This window comes from Watersipora subatra, chromosome 2 (genome assembly GCF_963576615.1).
Source record: "Watersipora subatra chromosome 2, tzWatSuba1.1, whole genome shotgun sequence".
Taxonomy (NCBI): domain Eukaryota; kingdom Metazoa; phylum Bryozoa; class Gymnolaemata; order Cheilostomatida; family Watersiporidae; genus Watersipora; species Watersipora subatra.
Window position 1 is genome coordinate 2,644,289 of NC_088709.1, and position 26,541 is coordinate 2,670,829.

General features: G+C 36.1%; 1 protein-coding gene across 1 annotated transcript in view; it reads left to right on the forward strand.

The window, feature by feature from the left end:
* The window catches only part of LOC137388875 (1-phosphatidylinositol 4,5-bisphosphate phosphodiesterase gamma-1-like), an 82,666-nt gene that overhangs the window by 47,212 nt on the left and 8,913 nt on the right, over window positions 1-26,541 (forward strand). Inside the window, exons 17-31 of the mRNA XM_068075351.1 lie at window positions 155-280; window positions 537-714; window positions 818-993; window positions 1,907-2,031; window positions 4,599-4,774; window positions 7,129-7,225; window positions 10,090-10,221; window positions 10,621-10,753; window positions 11,400-11,502; window positions 12,359-12,476; window positions 13,475-13,633; window positions 15,027-15,115; window positions 16,024-16,196; window positions 18,180-18,209; window positions 19,955-20,006. Coding sequence (XP_067931452.1) covers window positions 155-280; window positions 537-714; window positions 818-993; window positions 1,907-2,031; window positions 4,599-4,774; window positions 7,129-7,225; window positions 10,090-10,221; window positions 10,621-10,753; window positions 11,400-11,502; window positions 12,359-12,476; window positions 13,475-13,633; window positions 15,027-15,115; window positions 16,024-16,196; window positions 18,180-18,209; window positions 19,955-20,006 — 1,867 coding nt within the window. The remainder of the gene's footprint in view (window positions 1-154; window positions 281-536; window positions 715-817; window positions 994-1,906; window positions 2,032-4,598; window positions 4,775-7,128; window positions 7,226-10,089; window positions 10,222-10,620; window positions 10,754-11,399; window positions 11,503-12,358; window positions 12,477-13,474; window positions 13,634-15,026; window positions 15,116-16,023; window positions 16,197-18,179; window positions 18,210-19,954; window positions 20,007-26,541) is intronic.

Consider the following 26,541-nt stretch of genomic DNA (forward strand, 5'->3'; position numbering starts at 1 on the left):
AACAGCTACACTGCCAATTATATAATGCTCCACTTCTGTGAAGCTTTAATCTTCTGTGACATTCTGCGACCAGCTTGAACATTTATAGGGGTCAGCATAAAACAAACAGTGCACAACAAACTATAGAATGTTATTGTATTTATCTGTCTTACAGGTGGTATCATGAGAATTTGGGACGAAAAGAAGCAGAGGAGTGGCTAGCTAGAATCCCTAAGGATGGTGCTTTCCTTATACGTAAGCGTGGCAGTCCGCCAGATGTCAGCTACGCCATATCCTTTAGGTTGGTACTGCTTACTACACAAGCTTATAATGATGTCACACAACCCTTGTTAGCATACCTGTTCCAAATGTACGAGTATCATCTATCTTTCACATTTCATGGGTAAAAAAGGTTTCTAATAATGGGCATCTGCTTTTCTGAAGCTTGTTAGGAAACAGTTAACATAAAATCAAACATATTGTGTGCCAGATGCTCATTCTGCAATATGTGTTCATTCCACCAGTAGCATAGGCTTAGCTCCATGTAATCGTTACAGAGCAGAGAACAAGATAAAGCACTGTCGCATCATACCTGACACCTCATCATTCTCTGTCGGCACGGCTACCTTTGACTCTTTGCCAGAACTTGTTGCCTACTATCAGAAACGGCCTCTATATCGTAACATGAAGCTGCGTTATCCTGTTAACAAGGCACTTGTTGACAAGTGTGGTGAGGTGCGTGCCAACTCCATTCTTTCAATTTTACTTTTTCATTAACTTACTTGGTACTGATAGGGTTTGAGTGAGCTCATTTCAAATACCTGTAACTGTCTCTTAGAGTGACGCTTCAGAGGTATCTATCTATGGCTGCGGCATATACACACAGCCGAATGAGGTGCAAACGTCAAGCATACAGTGCAGGGCTTTGTATGACCGCGAACCAGAGCGAATGGATGAGCTCCGACTAACCAAGGGTGACATGATCGTCAATGTAATAAAAAAGACTCCTGATTGGTAAGAGCTCTATCCGAGTGGTTGCCACTATAGCATCTGCTATACCATTACTCTCAAACTTTTATATGTATAACTATATAATTATATGTATAACAATGTATAACTAGCGGAATGCCCAGCATTGCACGGGTATTAAACATCAGCTTATAAACAATGAGAGGTAATGTAGCTGTCTGCCACTTGCCATTAGCCTGGCACATTGGAATGGCTAATTTGAGTAAGCTTACTAATATTAGCTAAGTACTTGCTCTCACAGGAGAGCAAGAATTTCATTGCACCGCAATTGAGAGCCGTAGCATATTTTCACAGACATGGCGACATATATCGCTTAATGAATCCATCAATCTCACTTAGCCAAATTGGTAAGGCATTTGCCTGATGAACAGTAGGTTCCGAGATCAAATCTTCTGTGATACAAGTTCTTCATTTTGAAAATTTAATAGCTATAACTGGACATACTGAACTACATACGCACATAGTTTCAGATTTATATATATGCTAGCTGTGCTTCCCGGCGTTTCCTGGGTATTAAAAATTAGCTTATAAAGAATTAGAAGTAATGAGAGTTGCTTGCTACTTGCTATTAGCTTGGCACATTGTCAATGGAAATTTTATATATATATCTAATAGATATACATGTAGATATTGATAAGTTAAAATGGTGTAACACGTTCTTCAAACTTTCACCATGTAAAATATACAAAATGAAACACGCTTATTAAGATAACTCAGGATTGCGTGGGTATATCACATGGCGGTTGTGAGTGCATCATTTACATACAACAGCTGTATATGTATGACATATTCATTATAAGCACATCACGTGACGATTTGAGTGCATTATGTGTGGACTAAGAGGGTCTGCCTTAGCAAAGCTGGTAGTGTGAGGCACCTGGTATGACACTGCTTTTAGGTGGCAAGGTGAGATCGGTGATCAGACACTCAAGTGGTTTCCCAGCAATCACGTGGAGCAGATAGAAGATGGTTTGGGGTCACTCCAGCAGGGCTCAGTTAACTTCTCTCGCTCTATTCAGTGTGGTGAGTCTTATCCCTTGTTCGCCTTTTCTTCCACCATGAGACAACAATACACTCTGTTTCACAGAATCCATTTATACAGCTAAATACTTAGGCTACCCATAAATTTCTCAAGTACTTGTGTCTAGCATTAAAGCAAATGTTTCATACAGAAACTTTATATAAATCAAAATACTTAGCAAAGAAAATAATAACCAAACAAAATTTTGTGTTATCACTTGGGGCCCGTGTTTAAGACAGACAGACAGACGATAAATGGGACAAACAATTTATGAAATGTCTAATGTTACCTAGTCTGATGTTAGCTAGTCTGATGTTAGCTAGTCTGATGTTAGCTAGTCTAATGTTGGCTAGTCTGATGTTGGCTAACCTGATGTTAGCTAGTCTAATGTTAGCTAGTCTAATGTTAGCTAGTCTATTGTTAGCTAGTCTAATGTTAGCTAGTCTAATGTTGGCTAGTCTAATGTTAGCTAGTCTGATGTTAGCTAGTCTAATGCTAGCTAGTCTGATGTTAGCTAGTCTAATGTTAGCTAGTCTGATGTTAGCTAGTCTAATGTTAGCTAGTCTGATGTTAGCTAGTCTAATGTTGGCTAGTCTGATGTTGGCTAGTTTAATGTTGGCTAGTCTAATGTTAGCTAGTCTGATGTTAGCTAGTCTAATGTTAGCTAGTCTGATGTTAGCTAGTCTAATGTTAGCTAGTCTGATATTAGCTAGTCTAATGTTAGCTAGTCTGACGTTAGCTAGTCTAACGTTAGCTAGTCTGATGTTAGCTAGTCTAATGTTAGCTAGTCTGATGTTAGCTAGTCTAATGTTAGCTAGTCTGATGTTAGCTAGTCTGATGTTAGCTAGTCTAATGTTAGCTAGTCTGATGTTAGCTAGTCTAATGTTAGCTAGTCTGATGTTAGCTAGTCTAATGTTGGCTAGTCTAATGTTGGCTAGTCTGATGTTAGCTAGTCTGATGTTAGCTAGTCTGATGTTAGCTAGTCTAATGTTAGCTAGTCTTATGTTAGCTAGTCTTATGTTAGCTAGTCTAATGTTAGCTAGTCTAATGTTAGCTAGTCTGATGTTAGCTAGTCTAATTGTTAGCTAGTCTAATTGTTAGCTAGTCTGATGTTATCTAATCTAATGTTAGCTAGTTTGCTGTTAGCTAGTCTGATGTTAGCTAGTCTGATGTTAGCTAGTCTGATGTTAGCTAGTCTGATGTTAGCTAGTCTAATGTTAGCTAGTCTAATGTTGGCTAGTCTAATGTTGGCTAGTCTAATGTTAGCTAGTCTAATGTTAGTTAGTCTGATGTTAGCTAGCCTGATGTTAGTTAGTCTATTATTCTATTGCATTGCCTCCTTTCATTTATACCACTTGCACTGATTTCCATTAAATATATGACTTTGAAACTGAAGGCAACAAAAGCACTGATTAATATCATTCAAGCTACACAGAACTAAACTATGTGAAGGAGAACTCAGTATATATGCAGTGCACCTTCAAGATACGATTTTGATTTGTTCCCGGGGTGGCATCGCATGATGAAAAAAATCGTATGTAGGTGTATAGAAACTATAGTAATTATATAATGCGGACATTCCCTGGTAAAAATCGTCAAAATTTTATGTAAGTGCTGTACATTTTAAAAATTAGTAACGAAATAGTATGTTAACTTTAGTAATTTTAGTTACCTACAGTAATTTTATTGTATTTAGTGGTTATGATCTGCATTAAAATGTAACATTATAATTTATCGATAGGGAGTTCTCACCTTCAATACAGACGTATGTATAACATAAACTTTGAATTCACCTAAAATATGTTTAGCTTACTAAACACACATTTAAAGCTAAGCTTTAGTACGTACTTTTAACTATTTTACTGAATTTCAATTATTTATCACTAAATTTTATCACTAAAATTTTATCGCCTATTAGTTTCCGTCTTCGCTTTTACTGTTACTTTCAGCGAACCTGTTTAAAACATTTTCAACCTATTTCGGCCAGAAAACCCAAACAATGTTGTTTTCCTAATGAAGAGGATTTTTGTTAGCGTGCTAATGGAAGTTGTCTGACCAGTAAAACTTTGGTCTAAAGGGGTTGCAACTCCAGCTTTGCTACTGGTTTCAAAGGGATAATATTATCGTTTTACGCATGAGAATTGCTGAACTGAGAGAAATTGGTCCATCTGTCTTTTTCAGGCGTTGTGAAAATATTTTTGCAGATCTGCATTTTGGCGTCTTTGTTATTTTGACGTACGTAATAAGCACACGGATTACCAAATTTGAACTCAGGCGAAAACTTTGTTGATTTTTTATGGTGAAAAGCAATTCGTATGGTCAGGTGAAAAAACATCATGTTCTACTTTGTGAGGTGATAAAATTGTATATCAAGGTAATCGTATCCTGAGGGTGCACTGTGCAATGATTTACAAAACTGCTGTCTCATGAAACTTGAAATTTCATGCATTGGAAATCACATTGACTTTTGAGAAAATCTTTGCCTAATTTGATATTGTCTGTTAGAATTTTGTATGTCTCAGTTCAGCTAGAGTAACAAAACTATTTTGTTGTCTGTCATATTTTGCAGTGCCCAAGGGGACCCTCATTGCCTCCACATCTGATTCCATAGAGAAGAAGAGGTTGTACTGGTTTGAGCTGCAACACGATGACTCTGAGATCATCAAGATCGCTGCTGACACAGCTGAGGAGGTGAAGGATTGGATGCTCGAGATCAAACAATGCACAGAAGAGGCATTCAGACAGGTTATTACTGATTTTATGATAGGTCAATAGGTCATATTTTATTTGTCTCACATTGGCCACAGCATGTTTTGTCTATCGATGCTTCATAATTGCATGGAGTAGAAGGTTGGTACACTGTATACATTTTTAATTGTGTAGTTGTAAGTTTGATAGTGAGTTGAAGTTAGTACACTGTATAGATCCTTAAATGAGTAGTTGTAAGTTTGATAGTGAGTTGAAGTTAGTACACTGTATAGATCCTTAAATGAGTTGTTGTAAGTTTGATAGTGAGTTGAAGTTGGTACACTGTATAGATCATTAAATGAGTTGTTGTAAGTTTGATAGTGAGTTGAAGTTAGTACACTGTATAGATCCTTAAATGAGTTGTTGTAAGTTTGATAGTGAGTTGAAGTTGGTACACTGTATAGATCATTAAATGAGTTGTTGTAAGTTTGATAGTGAGTTGAAGTTGGTACACTATATAGATCCTTAAATGAGTTGTAAGTTTGATAGTGAGTTGAAGTTGGTACACTATATAGATCCTTAAATGAGTTGTAAATTTGATAGTGAGTTGAAGTTGGTACACTGTATAGATCCTTAAGTGAGTTGTAAGTTTGATTGTGAGTTGAAGTTAGTACACTGTATAGATCCGTATATGAGTAGTTGTAAGTTTGATAGTGAGTTGAAGTTGGTAACTGTATAGATCCTTAAATGAGTTGTTGTAAGTTTGACAGTGAGTTGAAGGTAGTACACTGTATAGATCCTTAAATGAGTTGTTGTAAGTTTGATAGTGAGTTGAAGTTAGTACACTGTATAGATCCTTAAATGAGTTGTTGTAAGTTTGATAGTGAGTTGAAGGTAGTACACTGTATAGATCATTAAATGAGTTGTTGTAAGTTTGATAGTGAGTTGAAGTTAGTACACTGTATAGATTCTTAAATGAGTAGTTGTAAGTTTGATAGTGAGTTGAAGTTAGTACACTGTATAGATCCTTAAATGAGTTTTTGTAAGTTTGATAGTGAGTTGAAGTTGGTACACTGTATAGATCATTAAATGAGTTGTTGTAAGTTTGATAGTGAGTTGAAGTTAGTACACTGTATAGATCATTAAATGAGTTGTTGTAAGTTTGATAGTGAGTTGAAGGTAGTACACTGTATAGATCCTTAAATGAGTTGTTGTAAGTTTGATAGTGAGTTGAAGTTGGTACACTATATAGATCCTTAAATGAGTAATTATAAATTTGATAGTGAGTTGAAGTTGGTACACTGTATAGATCCTTAAGTGAGTTGTAAGTTTGATTGTGAGTTGAAGTTAGTACACTGTATAGATCCGTATATGAGTAGTTGTAAGTTTGATAGTGAGTTGAAGTTGGTAACTGTATAGATCCTTAAATGAGTTGTTGTAAGTTTGACAGTGAGTTGAAGGTAGTACACTGTATAGATCATTAAATGAGTTGTTGTAAGTTTGATAGTGAGTTGAAGTTAGTACACTGTATAGATCTGTATATGAGTAGTTGTAAGTTTGATAGTGAGTTGAAGTTAGTACACTGTATAGATCCGTATATGAGTAGTTGTAAGTTTGATAGTGAGTTGAAGTTAGTACACTGTATAGATCCGTATATGAGTAGTTGTAAGTTTGATTGTGAGTTGAAGTTGGTACAATGTATAGATCCTTAAATGAGTTGTTGTAAGTTTGATAGTGAGTTGAATATAGTACACTGTATAGATCCTTAAATGAGTTGTTGTAAGTTTGATAGTGAGTTGAAGGTAGTACACTGTATAGATCATTAAATGAGTTGTTGTAAGTTTGATAGTGAGTTGAAGTTAGTACACTGTATAGATCCGTATATGAGTAGTTGTAAGTTTGATAGTGAGTTGAAGTTAGTACACTGTATAGATCCTTAAATGAGTTGTTGTAAGTTTGATAGTGAGTTGAAGTTAGTACACTGTATAGATCCTTAAATGAGTTGTTGTAAGTTTGATAGTGAGTTGAAGTTATACGCTGTATAGATCCGTATATGAGTAGTTGTAAGTTTGATAGTGAGTTGAAGTTGGTACACTGTATAGATCATTAAATCATTAGTTGTAAGTTTGATTGCGAGTTGAAGTTAGTACACTGTATAGATCCGTATATGAGTAGTTGTAAGTTTGATAGTGAGTTGAAGTTGGTACACTGTATAGATCCTTAAATGAGTTGTAAGTTTGATAGTGAGTTGAAGTTAGTACACTGCATAGATCCTTAAATGAGTTGTTGTAAGTTTGATAGTGAGTTGAAGTTAGTACACTGTATAGATCCTTAAATGAGTTGTTGTAAGTTTGATAGTGAGTTGAAGGTTGCGCATAGTTGGTACATACAGTTATTACACTGTATTGCAGAGTGAACGGAATAAAGAGTTGCAGAAGAAGTTTCAGATAGCTCAAGAATTTTCTGATCTCGTCATATACTGCCGCTCAACACGTTATGATCCCGAAGGTACCTTTTTATGTTGAGCTAGAAATCTAGTGTGAGAACCATCAAGTCTTCATTTCCTCTGCTTATAGTGGCTACAATTTCCATTATAAGCTGTTCATATTTCAAACATGTATTAACAAACTCGCCACATTTATTTTCCTTAGTGTAAAAGCTGCACATAATAACAGCAAGTTAATACTAATTATATTGCTATGCCCATACTAATGGATAATAATGGAAGCTAAAGGCATAACAATGGAATTGCTTTCAAATTTTTTTGACCTAGCTCGCATGGTTCTAAAAATGCTATGAAGTTGATGCTATTCAGCAGCGCAATGGGTATCTCAGACATCGCTGTCAGAAAGCTGCTATATCTTACCTTCAAATTGTAGTAGACCACTGAATAAATAAATAAATAAGCAGAGTGAAGCCGAACAATTCTCTACAACCTGGTATATTTTGCTTGCAATTAACACCTGAAGATCTTCTAATGAAAGTTGCAATTACAGGTAGCTGGAGCTATTAAATCAGGCTGTTTTTAATTCCATTTTATCAATCAAATTAATTCTTTTTGATTTGCTAAATTTCAATGCATTTTGAATTTATCAATATACTAGCCAAATGGCCGGCGTTGCTCGAGTAATAATACTAGAAATTCCACTGTCATACAGCCCACGACCAAAGTGATATTGGAAAAAAGAAAGTGTACTGATGGTTGAGAAATGCATTATTAGCAGTCAAATGGCACTGCAGTGCAATAGGATAACTGCAATGGTAGCTGTAATGTACTGGGTGTGGGTGTTATTATATACAACAAACAGCAATAATGAAAGGAAAAGATTATATGTTTATATCTCTCCCCCTGCAATGGGAGAAATGCAATATAGGCCAATATCAGAAGTAAAATGCACTTATATTATTAGAATAAACAATATTATTAATATAGTAATAATATAAAACCAATGCACAATTTTGTTTACATTTCAAAACGTCATAGCTAACAATATCAAGAAGGGACATTTATATAGATGTTTAGAAAATCTATTTAAAAAAATGTTTGGTCATGACAAACAGCAATAATGAAAGGAAAAGATTATATGTTTGTATCTCTCCCCTGCAATAGGAGAAATGCAATATTAGAAGTAGAATGCACTGATATTATTAGAATAACCAATATTATTAATATAGTAATACAGTAGTAGTAGAAAACCTGTGCACAATTTTGTTTACATTTAAAAACGTCATAGCTAACAATATCAAGAAGTATCAAGAAGAATATCCAAATTTATAATTAATTATCGTAATAATATCATAAGAATCGTTAGAAAAAATATCATCGTCATTTCCTTTACTTACACTGCGTTGCACATCAGTTAGAATACCAAAGTACTCAAAATTGTCTAAAATGTAAGTTAATTTGAAATCAGCAAAAATGAAACGATTTCAGTACTCCTACGTTAATTACCGAAACCTTCGGTAATTCGACAATGCTATAGACTGGTGAAAAGTGCACGTTATTTTTTCGTGAAATGCGCACGACCTAATCGTTCTATTCTCTGTCACTCGGCGTTTCAATTTCCGGTCTTAACTTTTATAAAAGTGAGGCTTAGCAAGCTTTAATAACGATTTTCGTCCAAATAAATCTGTCTATTTGTGTATAATCCGATCAGATGGGTAAGTTTTAAGATAATAACGACGGTTTACAAAGACTTGGTAACATATTTAAATAGGCTTGTATGTGTTTTGTATCGTTATTATACTTTAACGACTCTACAAAACGATGGTTAAATTTGTTGATGAAACTTCGAGGCAAGGGTTCGCCTCATTATTGATGAATAAATTTTGGAAGTTGTGTGCACATGTGCATTTATCATAAATCTCCCAACCAATCGCTTCGCTCGTGTTTGGTCGTGGGATAAGTAATGAATTTGAGTAACTTACCTGGTAAGCTAGTAGTCTGAATCTTTGCTAAAACAATAGCCGTGTTTGAAGCCAGCTTAATGATCGTTACATGTAATGATCAACCGCGCTGGTTAATAACTCAAGCGCTTTAAGTGTGAGTATTTTAACTGTTGTAATTTATATAATCACAATTATTCATTACTATGATTAGTTGAATGGTCGTAGTGTAGCGGTTTAGGTTGCTTGTCTACAGACAAGCAAGATTAAACTACCAAGATTAAACTACCAAGATTAAACGGAACCAATCTTAAACCTTAAATCTTAAACCCTCTGCGAAGCGGACTTTTCATTGCTAGATTTTATTCGAGATAATTGGACACAGGAACAACAAAAAGACCAACACTGAGTTATATATATCTATATATATATATATACATATATATATATATACATATATATATATATATAAACATATATATATAGAGAGAGAGATTTAACAGTGTTGAACAAAATACTATTGAACTCATTTATGTTCATTACAATTTTCAACAAACATAATTTTATGTACAATGGAACTTAAATAATGAGCCTGCATTCATTGCAAGCTTAGTTTAGATAACGATATGGGTTGTCAAACAGGCTCTAAAGGGTTGGATTGTCTGTAAATTGCTTACGATGGATTTTGAGTACATTCTATGAAGGCTATTGCTGCTAAAATGCACTTTTCTATTAAAGCCTTGTTAGTAAATGCCAAAACACATTTTTCAGCCCTATTATTAATTTACTATTTGTCTTCTTGAATGGGAAGCTGTCTGTATTTTTTGTTTACATTTTATGACACTTTGTGAGCTTGGTAAATTTTCCCGATATGTCCTCGATGACTGACACATCAGTGTATGCCTGCTACTACATAGGTGCTGATATAAGTTTTGGAGTTGTGTGCAGTTTTGGAGGCTGACTCTCATTTGCATTTGTTGTCACAGCCAAAAGTTCCTATTATGAGATGTCGTCTTTCTCCGAGCTAAAGGCTGAGAAAATCTGCGCAAAGAAGGATAACAAAGGGAAGCAATATATGAACTACAATATGCACCAGATGAGTCGTGTCTATCCCAAGGGTATGTGCTGCCTACTACCCGCTGCCTCCCATTTGTTGCGTACCATCCGCTGCCTCTCACTCGCTGCCTACCACCTGCTGCCTACCACCTGCTGCCTACCACCTGCTGCTTACCAACTGCCTCCCAACTGCCTATATGTCATTGATCAGCATGAATAATGTTCAGAAGATACCCTGCTTGTTCTGCTCATTCTCTAGATATGAGTCTGTGTATGATGCAAGATCATTATATACATTATCTCTCTCTTTAAATTCTTTCCTTATGTTTATTATATGCTTTTAAGCTTTGACTCGGTTGTTTCACACTCATTGGTGTGATATTTAAGGTTAAGTTTTCCCTTCCTTTCTAGTGTGTTTATATTTCATAATATCTGCAACAGTTCCCCGCCATTTACTTCAGGTCAGAGGATCGACAGTTCCAACTATGACCCTATTTTTCCATGGAGTTGTGGAGCCCATCTCCTTGCCCTTAACTATCAGACGCCAGACAAATCCATGCAGATCAACCAGGGCAGGTTCATGCAAAACGGTCTGTGAGTATCATGTTAGAGTTGCAACTTTCCATACTGTATATGCACACTGCCCAGCATCGCTGCCCCTTTCGTACTGTATGTGCACACTGCCCAGCATCGCTGCCCCTTCCATACTGTATATGCACACTGCCCAGCATCGCTGCCCCTTTCGTACTGTATGTGCACACTGCCCAGCATCGCTGCCCCTTCCATACTGTATATGCACACTGCCCAGCATCGCTGCCCCTTTCGTACTGTGTGTGCACACTGCCCAACATCGCTGCCACGAAGTTCGTTTGTGTGTTAGAGGTTCTCACAGCAAGTGCTGGTTATCATAGATGGTTGAAGGTGTCGATCACCGCGGGTTTACTTGAGAAATGTTTATACTTTGCGGTTATCAAGTAGCGCTACAAGGTGAAACCTGGTGTGTTTGTCATAGGTCATAGGTCAAAAGTGTCATAGCTCTACAAATTAAAGTTTTTGCTTGTATAAAACAGTGTTTAGAACAGATTTTAGAGGATCGTTGACTCTGGTTGCCTCGTTCAAGACGAAAAGCATTTTTAGTTGTAACCTTCAGCTCAGGCTTTTGGCAGCAGGCAGCAAGTCTATTCTCTTGAAATCTGTGTGATAAATCAGGATTATAGATAATAGATTTCTATTGTTGCAGGTGTGGCTACGTCCATCAGCCCAGATGTCTTAATGACACCATTTATGATCCATTTCAGAAGAGATCTCTTGCGAATGTGGACCCAATGACCATTTCTTTAATCGTATGTACTGGTTCACATTTTTTTGTACCCCTATATCTATTATATATTTCAAACTAATTGAACACCGAGTAATAAAAAATTCTTTGGCAAAAAATTTATTTTTATTTAACATATGCAACATTTACTATTCTAACCTTTAAACTTCATATCATGAGAAAAGTGTTTTTTGGGCAGTTCAAAGAAACTGAGAGAAAAAATAAAACGACTGTAAAGGTTTTCAAACTGTTTCAAAGAAATGTAACTTTTAAATTTCATCTCATGAAAAACGTGTTTTGTTGAAATAAGTTGGGAGGAAAAAAAACTGTAAAAGTGTTTAAATGTAAATGTAAAACCATTAGTAAGTAATGACTAATTATAGTCTGTTTTGTTATTTTTGCTATATTTGCTGTTAGTGCTGTTTTCCAACAGGACCAGTTCTAGAGAATATGTAGGATGATTAAAACAGTTGCTTTTGTTATTGGTTTAATGTTTTGTCATTGAACACAATTATTATGGTAGAACGCACAGTCAACTCTGTTGTTTGCACTAACACAACGTACAACTCTACAGCTTTCTCAGAACGCAAAACGCTTCTCATCGCTTCCATGTAGTTTTTTATTCACTTGAATACTGTATTTTTAATAGTCGCTTTAATTAATGTTTTCGAAATATTTGATGGTCTAGTTTTTCCTTAACTTATATGTGGTGACGTGTTGGTAGATCTAAGGAGTATTTTGGTAGACGGTAAGAAGATATGCAGGGCCGTTACGTTATACGAATAGTTTGACTGGCGCATCATGTGTCGCGAGGTACTAAATACAGTTTGTTTGATTGGGTGGATTCCCGGTGAGCCTGTCATTGCTAGTACTTTTGTTAGATATTAGGCGGAAGGCATCTGCTGCGTTCTGGCAAAGGAATCCCATGCCCATTCGTTGAGGTGGAGATTCTTGGGGCTTACTATGAGGATACTAAAAAGTTCAAAACAGAAAAAAAAAGTTAGTACACACTTCAGACTGACATGTTGTAGTTTCTACTGCTGAATATGTATAGCTAAGTTAGCTGACTGAAACTTTATTGGTCCAGCTACTCATGATGAGTTGTTGTGATTGGTCCAGCTACTCATGATGAGTTGTTGGGATCAGTCCAGCTACTCATGATGAGTTGTGATTGGTCCAGCTACTCATGATGAGTTGTTGTGATTGGTCCAGCTACTCATGATGAGTTGTTGTGATTGGTCCAACTACTCATGATGAGTTGTTGTGATTGGTCCAGCTACTCATGATGAGTTGTTGTGATTGGTCCAGCTACTCATTATGAGTTGTTGTGATTGGTCCAGCTACTCGTGATGACTTGTTGTGACTGGGTCAGCTACTCGTGATGACTTGTTGTGATTGGTCCAGCTACTCATGATGACTTGTTGTGATTGGGTCAGCTACTCGTTATGTGATTGGTAATTTTTTGTGATTGGTCTAGCTAATCTTAGTGTGCTCCTGTGATTGGGCCAGCCAGTGTTGTTATAATTAGCGTAGCCCGTACCACAGAGTTATCCATGAGTGTTATCATGCAGATTTAGTGAGCGATGTTGGTGCTTCTCTTGTATGCCATAGTTGGGCCTATAGTAATGTTTGTGTGCAAGATAAACTGATGCCTATATTTGATGTATCAAAAGGCATGTTTAAAGGGAGTTTTAAAAACATGTTCTTAGTTTTTATTTGTTAGGTATTAACGCTTGTCAACGTTTGTCTATCTAACGACAATATTTTGTTACCAAGAGCTTTCTATCTCTCCTTACTTTTACAGCTAAATGAAGTACTTAACAGGTAATAAGAAGGTTGGCTTCTATTTCATTGTTGCGATGCTAGCTCTATTGGTCTCATTAGACGCTTACTGGTCTAGTTATAAAGGCAATTTCTATAACAGTGTCAGAGTGATATACATATACTTGTCTATCGCTGAATAACTAGGTTGTATCACACTTTTTATTGTTTCTCAGCCCAGAATGCTCTCGCGCCAGTCTGGAATGAAGCTACAGACTTTGACATTGTCAATCCTCAGCTGGCCATGATTAGGTTCTGTGTTCAAGATGAAGATGTCTTTGGTGACCCTAACTTCCTTGGCCAAGCTACAATTCCTGTCAGCTGTATTAAATCGGGTGAGTGCCTCGTGTAATTCATTTTTCAATCAGGGTCATTATTATCCTTTTACTAGCTGATGAATAAATATCAAGAGGAAAGGTTTTGCTTCTAATACACTGACTCTTGTTTCATCCATTAAGATTCAAGGTCAAAATGGTGTTAACATGTTTTGTGTTAATAGAACTTAAACCCCTTGAAAAGACTACAAAGAAGGAATAATGGTTCGTTACTCAGTGTCAAATCAGCCTCAAACGGCGCATTGAATGTGTCGGTTTGTGTCTTACGTGTATATTTAGGTGTAAAGTCAGGTCAGGCTATATAAACCTGCTACCGGTAATCCATGTAATCTGGTACCACCTGTACATGGCTCAGACTGACGTGGCTAAACCGTCAACCCCCATACAAATAGGAGAGGTGAACTGGACATCTTTACAAAACCAAAAACAACATCTGTAAAAGCACTGTGTTATACTAGCGATGCACCATGGCAGTATTTAGAGGGTGAGGATATACAAATTTACCTATCGTCAGCGGCTGTGACAGGAGGGAATTGATAGCGTGTCTTGACCTGTTCTTGCCTGCTGGATACCATATCCTTCATTTCAAAAGGGTGAATTTGGTCTGTTGTAAGCCAGACATCAATTCAACATTCTCATGCAGCTCTATGTAGCACTCTATGGAACACAACCATAGACAGTCTTACTCACCTCGACTGGCCGCAACAGAGTCTTGTTTTTACAAACATGACCAGCTGTTGACCAGCCTACTGTTACCACCTTCAATGGAAGGTGGTAATTGTAGTTGGCCTATGGAACTTGTTACAGGCGTTATCTATTAATTACCTGAGGTATACAGTCTTTGAGCCTACTGTTGCTGGATCCGCACACAGATCCTTGCATGCTACCTGGAATCGCTGGCTTAGTGATTTGGTCATCGACATCTCTAAACGTGGTCATTATTTACCTTGGCAGGTATTTGAGTCAGCACCAGAATAACTATGAAAAAATTCTTTGAATCACCTCCGCTGACCAGAGGGATCACTCTCAATAAGGCATCTTAATATAGAATGTTTATATTAAATAAAGGCACATTTATAAAATATAATATTCAGGTCAAATCCAAGGCCATATCTCATCATGAAATATTCCTGTTCAATGATGGAACATATTTTTTCATTATTTCCTGCCATAATTCCATTTATTTCTATCGAAGTATTCATATCACATGATTATCACTTTCTAAAGAATTATAGCTTTAGGTCCTTGGCGCTGGCTGTATTGAACAAGATTTGTTGATGCAATCTAGTTACCCTATGAACGCTGTAAAGGCTGGTAGCAGAAATCAAATATACCAATCATTTGGTAGTCAACTGCCTCAAGCATCTGTCATTTGGTCTTTCTGCTTTTGCAGGCTATCGCAGCATCCCTCTACTAAATGAGTACAGTGAGGAACTGGAGTTAGCTTCTCTCCTTGTAAAGATTGAGATTGTAAACCCCAACGTAAGTGTAGAAGTCTTAGCAATAATCTGAGAGTTTGGGTGTGCAGGCTTTTAGTGACAACCCTTCTTACTAAATGATCGCCGACTACTCTCTCATACCTAGTTACTCTCATACCTAGTTACTCTCATACTCCTAGTTACTCTCATACCTAGTTACTCTCATACTCCTAGTTACTCTCATACTCCTAGTTACTCTCATACCTAGTTACTCTCATACTCCTAGTTACTCTCATATCTAGTTACTCTCATACTCATAGTTACTCTCATACCTAGTTACTCTCATACCCCTAGTTACTCTCATATCTAGTTACTCTCATATCTAGTTACTCTCATACTCCTAGTTACTCTAATACTCCTAGTTACTCTCATACTCCTAGTTACTCTCATACCTAGTTACTCTCATACTCCTAGTTACTCTCATACTCCTAGTTACTCTCATACCTAGTTACTCTCATACCTAGTTACTCTCATACTCCTAGTTACTCTCATACCTAGTTACTCTCATACTCCTAGTTACTCTCATACTCCTAGTTACTCTCATACTCCTAGTTACTCTCATACTCCTAGTCACTCTCATACTCCTAGTTACTCTCATACTCCTAGTTACTCTCATACCTAGTTACTCTCATACCTAGTTACTCTCATATCTAGTTACTCTCATACCTAGTTACTCTCATACCTAGTTACTCTCATACTCATAGTTACTCTCATACCTAGTTACTCTCATACTCTTAGCTATTCATTGAACTTAAACCATACTGTTTAGATGATTACCTTCTTTACTAGTGATTTGCATCTCATTTAATCATAGATCTCTTACCCCTGATCTCCGGTCACTAAATACTAGCTCACTTCTGAAAATCTGCAGTTTGCTTATGGCTCCATTTCCTTACTAACCATCGCTTACAGGAAACAGAATACTCAAGCATCTACTCCGTCCTTTCCGATTTGAGAGAGGAGAAGCGTACGATAGAGGAAAGTGTATTTGACGCTGCTGATAAGTTGCAGCAGACAGCGCTTCAGCAGAAACTCATGGATGTTAACTCGAGGATCGATGAGCAGTTGGACCACAGGCGCAAGAGGTAACTTCCTATGCTCCGCTGCTTACTGCTACATGTTGCCACTTGCTGCCACTTGTCAGTTGTGTGGATAGTCGTGTATTACACTTTTCTCTGTTGTCTGCACCATTAGGATTTATTTTAGAAGGATTGCCTATCACACGAGTCCTAACTGCCCGCAGTAGTACTTCTATGAGTTTCAGTTTTTTATTAATGTTTCATGTTCCATAAGGGACTTGAAGTCTAAATTCTAACTGCTTATGGAAGAAAAAATGACTAAAATCGCTACAAATTATTTGTTGATCAACCAATCAAATGTCTGCACCTGTCTAAGACATGATAGCTGGTAAAACTCTAATGCAGCTCAGCACAATACCCAAACAGTTTAAAATAACAACAAAACTTCAGCTTGCTTACAGTTAAATATTTTGAGTTACTCGTACAGACGCTAATCATAAAATATGCCATCAAACCATAGGATTCAAGGGCTGATAGGTACATGTACATGTATTTCTATATTTACCTCTACAAAACGCTTGACATTGTTTGAAGGATAACTATTTTCATAACAGAAAACTACCCCTGAAGGAGTGTATCTTTAGTGGATACCTCTATGGTCTCGACTATATGCTATTACATGTGTTTGATCGATTAAATGGTCTGGCAGTAATAGAATTTATAACTAGTGTTGCCTCAACTTATGTATTAGAACCGTGTAATAATATATTTTATATCTAAATAGTTGATGGTAGTAGTAGTAATAGGAGTAGTAATAGGAGTAGTAATAGTAGTAGTAGTAGTAATAGTAGAAGTAATAGTAGTAGTAATAGTAGTAGTAATAGTAATAGTAGAAGTAATAGTAGTAGTAATAGTAGAAGTAATAGTAGTAGTAATAGTAGTAGTAATAGTAGTAGTAATAGTAGTAGTAATAGTAGTAGTAATAGTAGAAGTAATAGTAGTAGTACCGTAAGTCCTCGTGCTCAAGCCACGCGGCTTGTGCTCACAAACAGATGACTTACGAAGAAAAAAATAACCCTCCAACAAGCTGTCTGTGGTATCTAGCCGCCCTTACCAACAAGCCGCATATGCTCACAGACCGCGGCTAACGACTGAGGTTTTGTCGTCCTTGACCCCCTTCGGGAGCGAGAGTGTCGAGACGGGTTTCGCTATACCCCTGTCCTCTTGAATAAGAAAACAGGCTACATCAGTACATGTGAAAATAATTTTCTTTTACTTCCAAGTTCGAATTAAAATTTCTGAACCTTTGCATCAAGAACTTACTTGCCATATCTCAGCTAGATTTTTATTGCACCGTTAGAGGGCTTCATGTTTATGAAAAGATGCCGGTCAAGAATGAAAAGGTGTTAATAACTTATGACTGTGGTGAGTTAAACATACCTCATCATCTTCATAGATATATGTTTCGTTTGGAATTTAAATTTATTTAAAAAAAGGTACAAAAAAACACCCAAGAAATTTAATGTCATGAATTCAAACTAAATAAAATCTTCACTGATAATTTGAATAAGATAGTGAGGTTAGCTTATCCGGTTTGCCTCTGTCTGTCGTTCGGCTGAAAGAAAAGTCCCATATTTTAATGAAAATTAGAAGAAAAAAACATACCGGTGATATTATATGATGAAATATAAATTAGCAGAGACCGCATTCATCGAGAAGCCGCCCTGAGCCCCATGTAAGTTTTAAAAAACTTGCCTTAGCCGCGGTCGATGACCTTGAACCAGAAGCCGCGCCCAACGACAATCCGCGCGGCTTGAGCATGAAGACTTGCGGTAATAGTAGTTGTAATAGTAGTAATAGTAATAGTAGTAGTAATAGTAGTAGTAATATGAGTAGTAATAGTAGTAGTAACAGTAGTAGTAATAGTAGTAGTAATAGTAGTAGTAATATGAGTAGCAGTAGGTATAGTATAGACAAGCATAGTGGTAAATGATAGTATGTTAAGCATATCTGAAACCAATTCATGGTTTTCCTATGCGTTTTGTTAAGGTCTATTGCTGATAAGCAAAGAAAGTCGAGGTAAGAGAGGTTGCATCATGTATGTATCGCTGCTCTTCACTTCCTCTCACTCAAATCATTGTATTTACACAGTCATTCCTACTGTAGTGTCAGTCATCAACACGAGGAGCAATCGTTATAAATGCTGGCCTAGCCTGTTTCTTCTGTTTACACTTACTACTAGATTCTGACTAGATGGTGTAAAAACTTAACCATATCTGATTAAGTTGCTGAAACATATTGTTTCATAATGACTTCAGGTACTTTAAGGATGGTACAAAAATATTTGATGTGAGAAAACTAATGAATGTTTCATGTAATACTATTAGTGCTCTTCAAACTTAACAAAAACTCAGTTATGGAACACTTTGAATGCTTTACTTACGGTAACCAGTATCTGGGGAACAACTTGAATGAAACTGAATCAATAATGTTGAATCATTCTTTGTTGTAATTATTTTTATACAGACAAGGCAAACAGTTTAATCATTATATTTTTATATAGATTAATTCACAAGATATATTATAGTCCAATTACTAGGTTATTTACCGTTATTGTTTGAAACAATTATTGTTGTTTGTTTGAATCGGCTCCTCTCTGTATAAAGCAGTTTTATCTAAGCTGTTTCTATATAGTCTATAGTGTTTCTATATAGTAAATTTTGTTTCTATATAGTCTATAGTGTTTCTATGTAGTCCATAGTGTTTCTATATAGTCTATAGTGTTTCTATGTAGTCTATAGTCTGTTTCTATATAGTCTATAAGGTTTCTATATAGTCTATAGTGTTTCTATATAGTCTATAGTGTTTCTATATAGTCTATAGTGTTTCTATGTAGTCTATAGTCTGTTTCTATATAGTCTATAAAGTTTCTATATAGTCTATAGTGTTTCTATATAGTCTATAGTGTTTCTATATAGTCTATAGTGTTTCTATATAGTCTATAGTGTTTCTATATAGTCTATAGTGTTTCTATATTATCTATAGTGTTTCTATATAATCTATAGTATTTTTATTTAGTCTATAGTGTTTCTATATAATCTATAGCGTTTCTATGTAGTCTATAACCTGATGCTATATAGTCTATAGTGTTTCTATATAATCTATAGTGTTTCTATATAATCTATAGTGTTTCTATATAGTCTGTTTTTATATCTAGTCTATCGAGTCTTATTATTATATGTAAGAAACGTTTGACTGAACTGTTAGAAAAAATACATGTAGTTATAAAGGCCAAAAGTATTTTGCAAGTGTATCGTGATTGCATTGGTTGCCTTCTAGAAACGCCTTATAGTATTACTCATATCTACTACATGTAGATCACTATGACTCATAAATTCATTCACTAGATATTTCTGATAGAAAAGGCTTTCAATGATTGTATGATCATATCAACCTCCAAAGCAAATTCTTCCTTTTCTTGCTATTGCTAGAGCTGTTGTATGCTCAACACTCTGTCAGCAAGTCGACTTCTCCGCATGATTACAGCTGACATAAAGATTGCAAGCTCAGCTGAACATTTGCTTGCGCTCAGCATTACACTCGTTACCAGCTGCTCTTTCTGCAGGTTTTTACTTACCCGAAGCATTGCCGTACGCAGACATTTGAGTAGCCATAGTTCTATAAAGATGGCTGCTCGCGTTTGGGGGAGGTGCCATAATGACTTCTGTCCTTGGTTTAGTGTAATCTCAACAGGCACATTGATCAAGTAAATTGCTACGTGAGTCCATCAGTCTCGTATCAAATGTTCTGTACCTCGTTGATAGAGCTGCGAGGCCCATACCTATGCCCAGACAGTTGTCTGTAGGCAAGGTCTAGGTAAGGACATTTCTATTACCCTTATAAACACTGTTTCGTTCGCATCGTGCACTCGCTTACTTACATTTTCTACTGCACAGAAAATGGTAAACAAAAGCTTATTGGTTGGCTTGTATCGCCTGTTCCATAGTTTTAGCTCTTTGCATTCTCCGCTTGTTCATAGACCTCTCTTCGCTCTGTCAGTTTCCTTTAAGTTATCCTAGTGGGAAGACCGGTGATGCCATCGGTGTAGCATGGTTAGACCTGATTAGGCGCAGCCATATCGTTCACGTACTGTCTCATAGACGATAGACTTTTTGATATCTGCATGCTTTTACCTCTCTCCATATCTCAGGCATTAGACAGCCAACAGTCTCTATATATCTCTACTCACTAGTGTACACGCTCTTTGGTTTCGATGGGAAGTTTCTCTTTTGTCTTCATTATTGGTTTCTAGCAAGAGTAGCATCCTGGCATTTTTCTAGTTGTCTTCCATTTGGTATTATATCAGTCATTCATATAGTAGGACAACTGATCAAGCAATGCTCGATTCATATACCGGTACAGTGCACCCTCGAGATACGATTACCCTGATATACGATCTTTTCACTTTACGAAGTCAAACATTGCGATATCTTCACCTCGCTATACAAATTTTATTTCACCATACGATTTTGAGAAAAGTTTCGCTCGAGTTAAAATTTGGCGGTCGGTGTGCTCATAACGCACGTCGAAATAAAAAAGACACCGAAACATAGTGTGCCGAAAACATTTTCAGAACGTTTAGAAGAGACACGATGATCGACTTCTCTCATGTCAGCATTCCGCGTGGAAAATTTCATGTAAAATACACAAGTGAGAGCAAATATTCATTTGTAGCGTTATTATATCATTTACTATGAACTTTTAAGTCAGCATACGTATATAACTACATGTATCTACATTTAATTCGTTAGCTATGGAATCTCAGACCGATACAAATGTTACAAAACGAAGGAAAAATTTCCATGTCAGCAAAGTTGGATGTGGTAAATAAGACGGCACCCATATTATTAACATTGTCAAGGAATATGATCGCAACCAATCAGTATTTGCAATTATTATTAAAACAAGAACTCCATTAAAGCAAGCACAAGAAGGAGCATATACAACTGAAGATTTGAAGGAGCTAGGTCATGCACGCGATCAACATTCAAAAGGAGCAACCATTTAGTAAAGGCGAGGAAGTAGAAGATACAGAAAACCCCACATTGGCAGAAATATTTCAAGTGTTTAATTTACTGATGTGGACTAGTACATTAAAACAATGCATGTATAATATATATATATTATATATATATATATTATTATATATATAATAATATATATATATTATTTATCTCTTGTGTGGCATGTTTGTCATATTTTATTCATTTTATTTGTTTCCTTTTGATTTTATGTTTTATTTTCTTGTTTAACCATGTCTTTGCAGGTGGGCTTGTAATCTCCTATGTGAATACAATTCATCGTATGTATGTAATTCATATAACTAGCTACTCAAGATAGTTGACGCATTTACATTACTTTCTGAAACTTGTTAAAGCCCTTTCTTCTAGGGTATAAATACGTACAAGCTTTGTACGTATGGTTACATTGATTCTTGTGCACATTTCATACAAGAAAAACTACTGTAGCACCTTCTCTGGATCCTTCTACAAGCTTTAGCTAGCTAGCAGTTTTCTGCATTGCACCAGAATTTTTTTCTTTTAAACCAGGATAAAAATTGGACAGGACTAGACAACCTTCTTTAGCCTGCTAAAAATTCCATTTTATTACGTATTAAATTAATCTTCAAGTGTACAGCAACATAATCATAATTGATACTTTTTTGCCTCCTCTCTGCTTTATTCGCTACAATATACCAGCTAAAGTCACGTTACTCCAAAGGTATGTACGTCCTGTATAGTAAATAAAATTTCATTTTTCTTTTCTTTTCGGTAGCCATTAAATAGTCAGGTGTGTGAGAGGCCGCTTTCGATAACTGCATCGCTCGGCCTTTCTTATTGAATTCTGGTTAAAAAAGGTTTCAACCAGACACGCTAAATTTTATAATGAAAGTGAAGACAGAAACTTATGAAGGATAAAATTTTGTGATAACAGTTGAAATTCATTAAAATAGTTCAAAATACATACTAAAACTTGGTTTTAAGGGTGAGTTTGGCAAGCTAAACTTATTTGAAGTGAATTCAACGTTTATGTTATGCGTACCTTTTGAAGGTAAGACCTTGTTACCATACGATCTGCATTTGGTACACAGATTACAATTTTATAGTATTGCAGATTATAATCACTAGGTGCACTTAATACAATGCAGCTACTGTAGGTAACTATAGTTATTAAAGTTAACATACTATTTCGTTACTAATTGTCAATATGTACAACATTTTTATAAAATTTTGAACGATTTTTACCTTTCTTTTTTTCATTGTATAATTACGATGGTTTCTATACCCGGACATACGATTTTTTCGCCATACGATGCCAGCCTTGGAACGGATTAACATCGTATCTCGAGGGTGCACTGTACTAGTTTCTAACCATCACCACCATGTTCAAGCCTAAATATATCTTCATATTCCAAATTAAGCTGACATCTCGAGCGTATGAGCAAGCATACAACTTGTCTCTAGTTGGTGATTACTTCTCCACCTTCTCTCAAACACAGATATAAGATGAACTATCAAACGTTTATATTTATATAATTTGTTTGATTAAAATGATACTGGCTTTCCTTAGTTTGTGTTTAGTAAACATCAGGTGCTAAGAGAATTTACCTATCCAGCTGATTGTGGTCTTCCATTCATCTGTATCTGAATATTCTCATGTCACCAGGTCTATCCTTTGGTGTTCTTGCTATGCTATACTGTGGGACCTGCCTTTGACAGGTGGGCTCGGTCTATACAAACATAGTTACAGGGTTTTTAGTCGATGATTGACAAGCTTTATATAGAACCATGAAAACATATACATGTAGTTGTAGTTTTCCTTATTGCAGGGGCGTTTAAAAAAAGGCAGAAAGGTGTATTATACATTTTCCCAAAGTGTTAATGGCTCAGTCTACAAATGAAATATTTTTTCATATTTGCACTTTCTAAAAATGAAAATTTTGGAGTTGCCTTTTCTTAAGAAATACTTAGTTTTATTTTACTAGTAATTTTCTACCTTCAACACTTCAACCTCGTTGATACTTATTGTTAGTCTGGCAACGCTATAGATAGCGCGTATAAACTTGGTCTGTTTCCATATGAAAAATACACATGGGATGTGTATGGTGTATGGTGTGGGCCTATATGTATATGTCATATAATTACCAATAAACAATTTTATTAAAATTGATCGGCAACTTCGATAAATTTGTTTTTTTAAATAAAATATTCAAAATAATTAATTTCGTTATGACAAATGGCTGTTTTTGAAATGGCATTTTGTTTAAAGTTTTCATCTTGATTAAATAATCTTCGAGGAAGACGTTTTTACAATGTTTCTCTCTCAGGTTGCCTTTTCGTGCCTTCAGTATTTTGGGAAGTGATAACAGTAGGGTGTAAATCTCATTGTCTCAACTACCTTCATATCACACTCCAGATCTTTTCTCTGCTTGGCTTTTGCTAACTCAGTTTTTATGCATGCCGACTGTATAACCCGCTAGTTATCTCCTCCTGCACAACTCTTATGAAACACACTGACAGCTGCATGCACAATTCACGCTCCTTTGTTAACGCAACAATATAATATAAGAGTGAGTGAAGTGAATACAGCATTCTAAAGTTGTTGCTCGTCATTGACTGCTTCTCACGGCAGTGAATGATTGATTACACTGTGCTTACAGTTTCACTAAAAGAAAACTCATTTTCACAGCCATTTGCATTCTGTGGATAAACAGCTGTATCCACTGAAGTTATTTCAGATCAGACCTCTAATTGAACGCCATGGTGCTCTGTTTTTCAACCCTTCCTCTTTAGTGGCAGTCAAATAAAGGCGGCGTTGAAATAGAGGCTGGCGTTGTATTTTTCAAACACCTCGTCAGAATTTGGGGAAGGTTAGTTTAGCCCTTTTACAGGCGCAGTGAATCTTGACCATACTTTGCAAACTCCTTTCGGTGGAGCGACAGTAACTCTTTTTGGATGCTATAAATCTGCTATAACTTACCTCCAACTTGTTGTAGATCTCTAAATTAATATGTATTGGGAAGCTGAGAATTATCTCTACCCGTCGGTATCTATTGCTTACAATTAACCTACGATGATATTATAGCCTGTGTCCTGCTTTGCAATTTTTTGGAGCTTTCAATTTTTATTCCGTTCTAAATTTGAAGACATTTTTATTTTATATCTATATTTAACAATGCTGCTTAAAAGTTCATTGCACTCATTAATATGTCATATGTCATATGTCACTCATTGATATAATGATATCAACCAAAACTAGCTTCTAATGTGTAATATAAGAGGTGTTATGAGCCTCGATCCAATGTAAGATCAGATTACCGCAATGATGCTATCAAATAATATGCTATAAATCTGCAAATTTACAAGTTATATAACAATGATCTATCAAATGCCAAAAATATATATTAGTGAACAAGTGACATAAATGAGACATACTTATAATACATGCAGAAACAAAAGTTAACGTTTTTGAAACAATATTTGCATTGTTCGTTCGACCAGTTGCGTTCTGATTGTTGCTTCCGATTGAACGAATATCTTTCGGTTGTTCAATACCTTCCACAATGTCTTCTGACTTCAACTCTTTATCTACGCTGTTGAACTAGTCGGTATTAGTTTCGAAACAATTTTTAGCAGAGCAAATCTTTTAGGCGTTGCATTTCGCACAATTACATGTAACGATGAACTATTAACTGCAACTTGTAGCATTAAACTTGTCGTTGGTTTACCATCATAAATGTAAATCATTTTTATATACTTCAACTTATCAAGACCGTGTTAAACAGAGAACTACTATTAGCCTGAGACAGTTATTAATTAATTATTTCTAGTGTCGTCGCTTTCCAAGTTTTAATGTAAAACATCGAGAAGCCTTGGAGTTGAACTACGAGAGAATTAATAGTTATTGATGTAAACGAAACGATTCATTATAAATACGATTTTGTGGACCATCCGATTTCATAAGGATCTGAGAATGTCAAAGCCAAAGAGTGGCGCTCTATTTTTCAACCCCTTTTCCATAGTGGCGGTCAAATAAAGGTGGCGTTCAATTAGAGGTTTTACGGTAAATTAAGATATGGCTTCATTAAAGGTTGACTTGCAACAAAATTCACATTGCCGTTATTTGATATGAAAAGACGAATAAGGTTGCAAGAAAGTGTAAACAGAAACCATCTCTCACAGCTACGTCACATTTGAGCCGTTTTGGAAAGGGAATCCAAACTACGGCGGTCTGATGTGGCCGCGATTTTCTGTTCGTTTTTGAGCTTTTAAGAGCTTGTAATCACATTTCCACATATTTGGCACCTACAACACAACAGAGTAAGACATGGTAAATCTTTTCATATCAAATAACTGTAATGCGAAATTTGTTGCAAGTCAACCTTTAATGGCCTTAGGCCCATGTAAGACAGAGTAAGACATGGTTAATGGCCTTAGGCCCATGTAAGACAGAGTAAGACATGGTTAATGGCCTTAGGCCCTTGTAAGACAGAGTAAGACATGGTTAATGGCCTTAGGCCCATGTAAGACAGAGTAAGACATGGTTAATGGCCTTAGGCCCTTGTAAGACAGAGTAAGACATGGTTAATGGCCTTAGGCCCATGTAAGACAGAGTAAGACATGGTTAATGGCCTTAGGCCCTTGTAAGACAGAGTAAGACATGGTTAATGGCCTTAGGCCCATGTAAGACAGAGTAAGACATGGTTAATGGCCTTAGGCCCTTGTAAGACAGAGTAAGACATGGTTAATGGCCTTAGGCCCATGTAAGACAGAGTAAGACATGGTTAATGGCCTTAGGCCCTTGTAAGACAGAGTAAGACATGGTTAATGGCCTTAGGCCCATGTAAGACAGAGTAAGACATGGTGAATAGCCTTAGGCCCATGTAAATGTATTAAAATACAACTTGCATAAATCTAATTTGTGTTTAAGAAATAATTTAGTGGGCCATTTAAATATTTGCATTCATTCTTTTACATTAAGTACTTTGGTAAATGCATATTATTTCCGTGTAGATACCATCCAATGCATTTCAGTATTCAGAACCAGCGTAAACTGCAAAATCATACCAACCCTCCAGTTTGTCTATACATTAGATTATATATATGGTATATACATAGTTTATACATCGTGAGGCAGCTTGTGTAGAAGTAACTGTAGCTCATAGTTGGGATATTTGATTCTGCGTGTTACATTGTCTGAAAGCATTGCTCTAGGCCAGCTTGTCTGTTTATCCTTAGAATGGCAAGAAGCGTGTTTCAAGGTAATCTTGCAGCATAAATTATTCTTTCAGAACACCTTTACTCTCTCTCTGATAAGTTATGGAACTGTCTGTCTAATGTAAATACCAAGT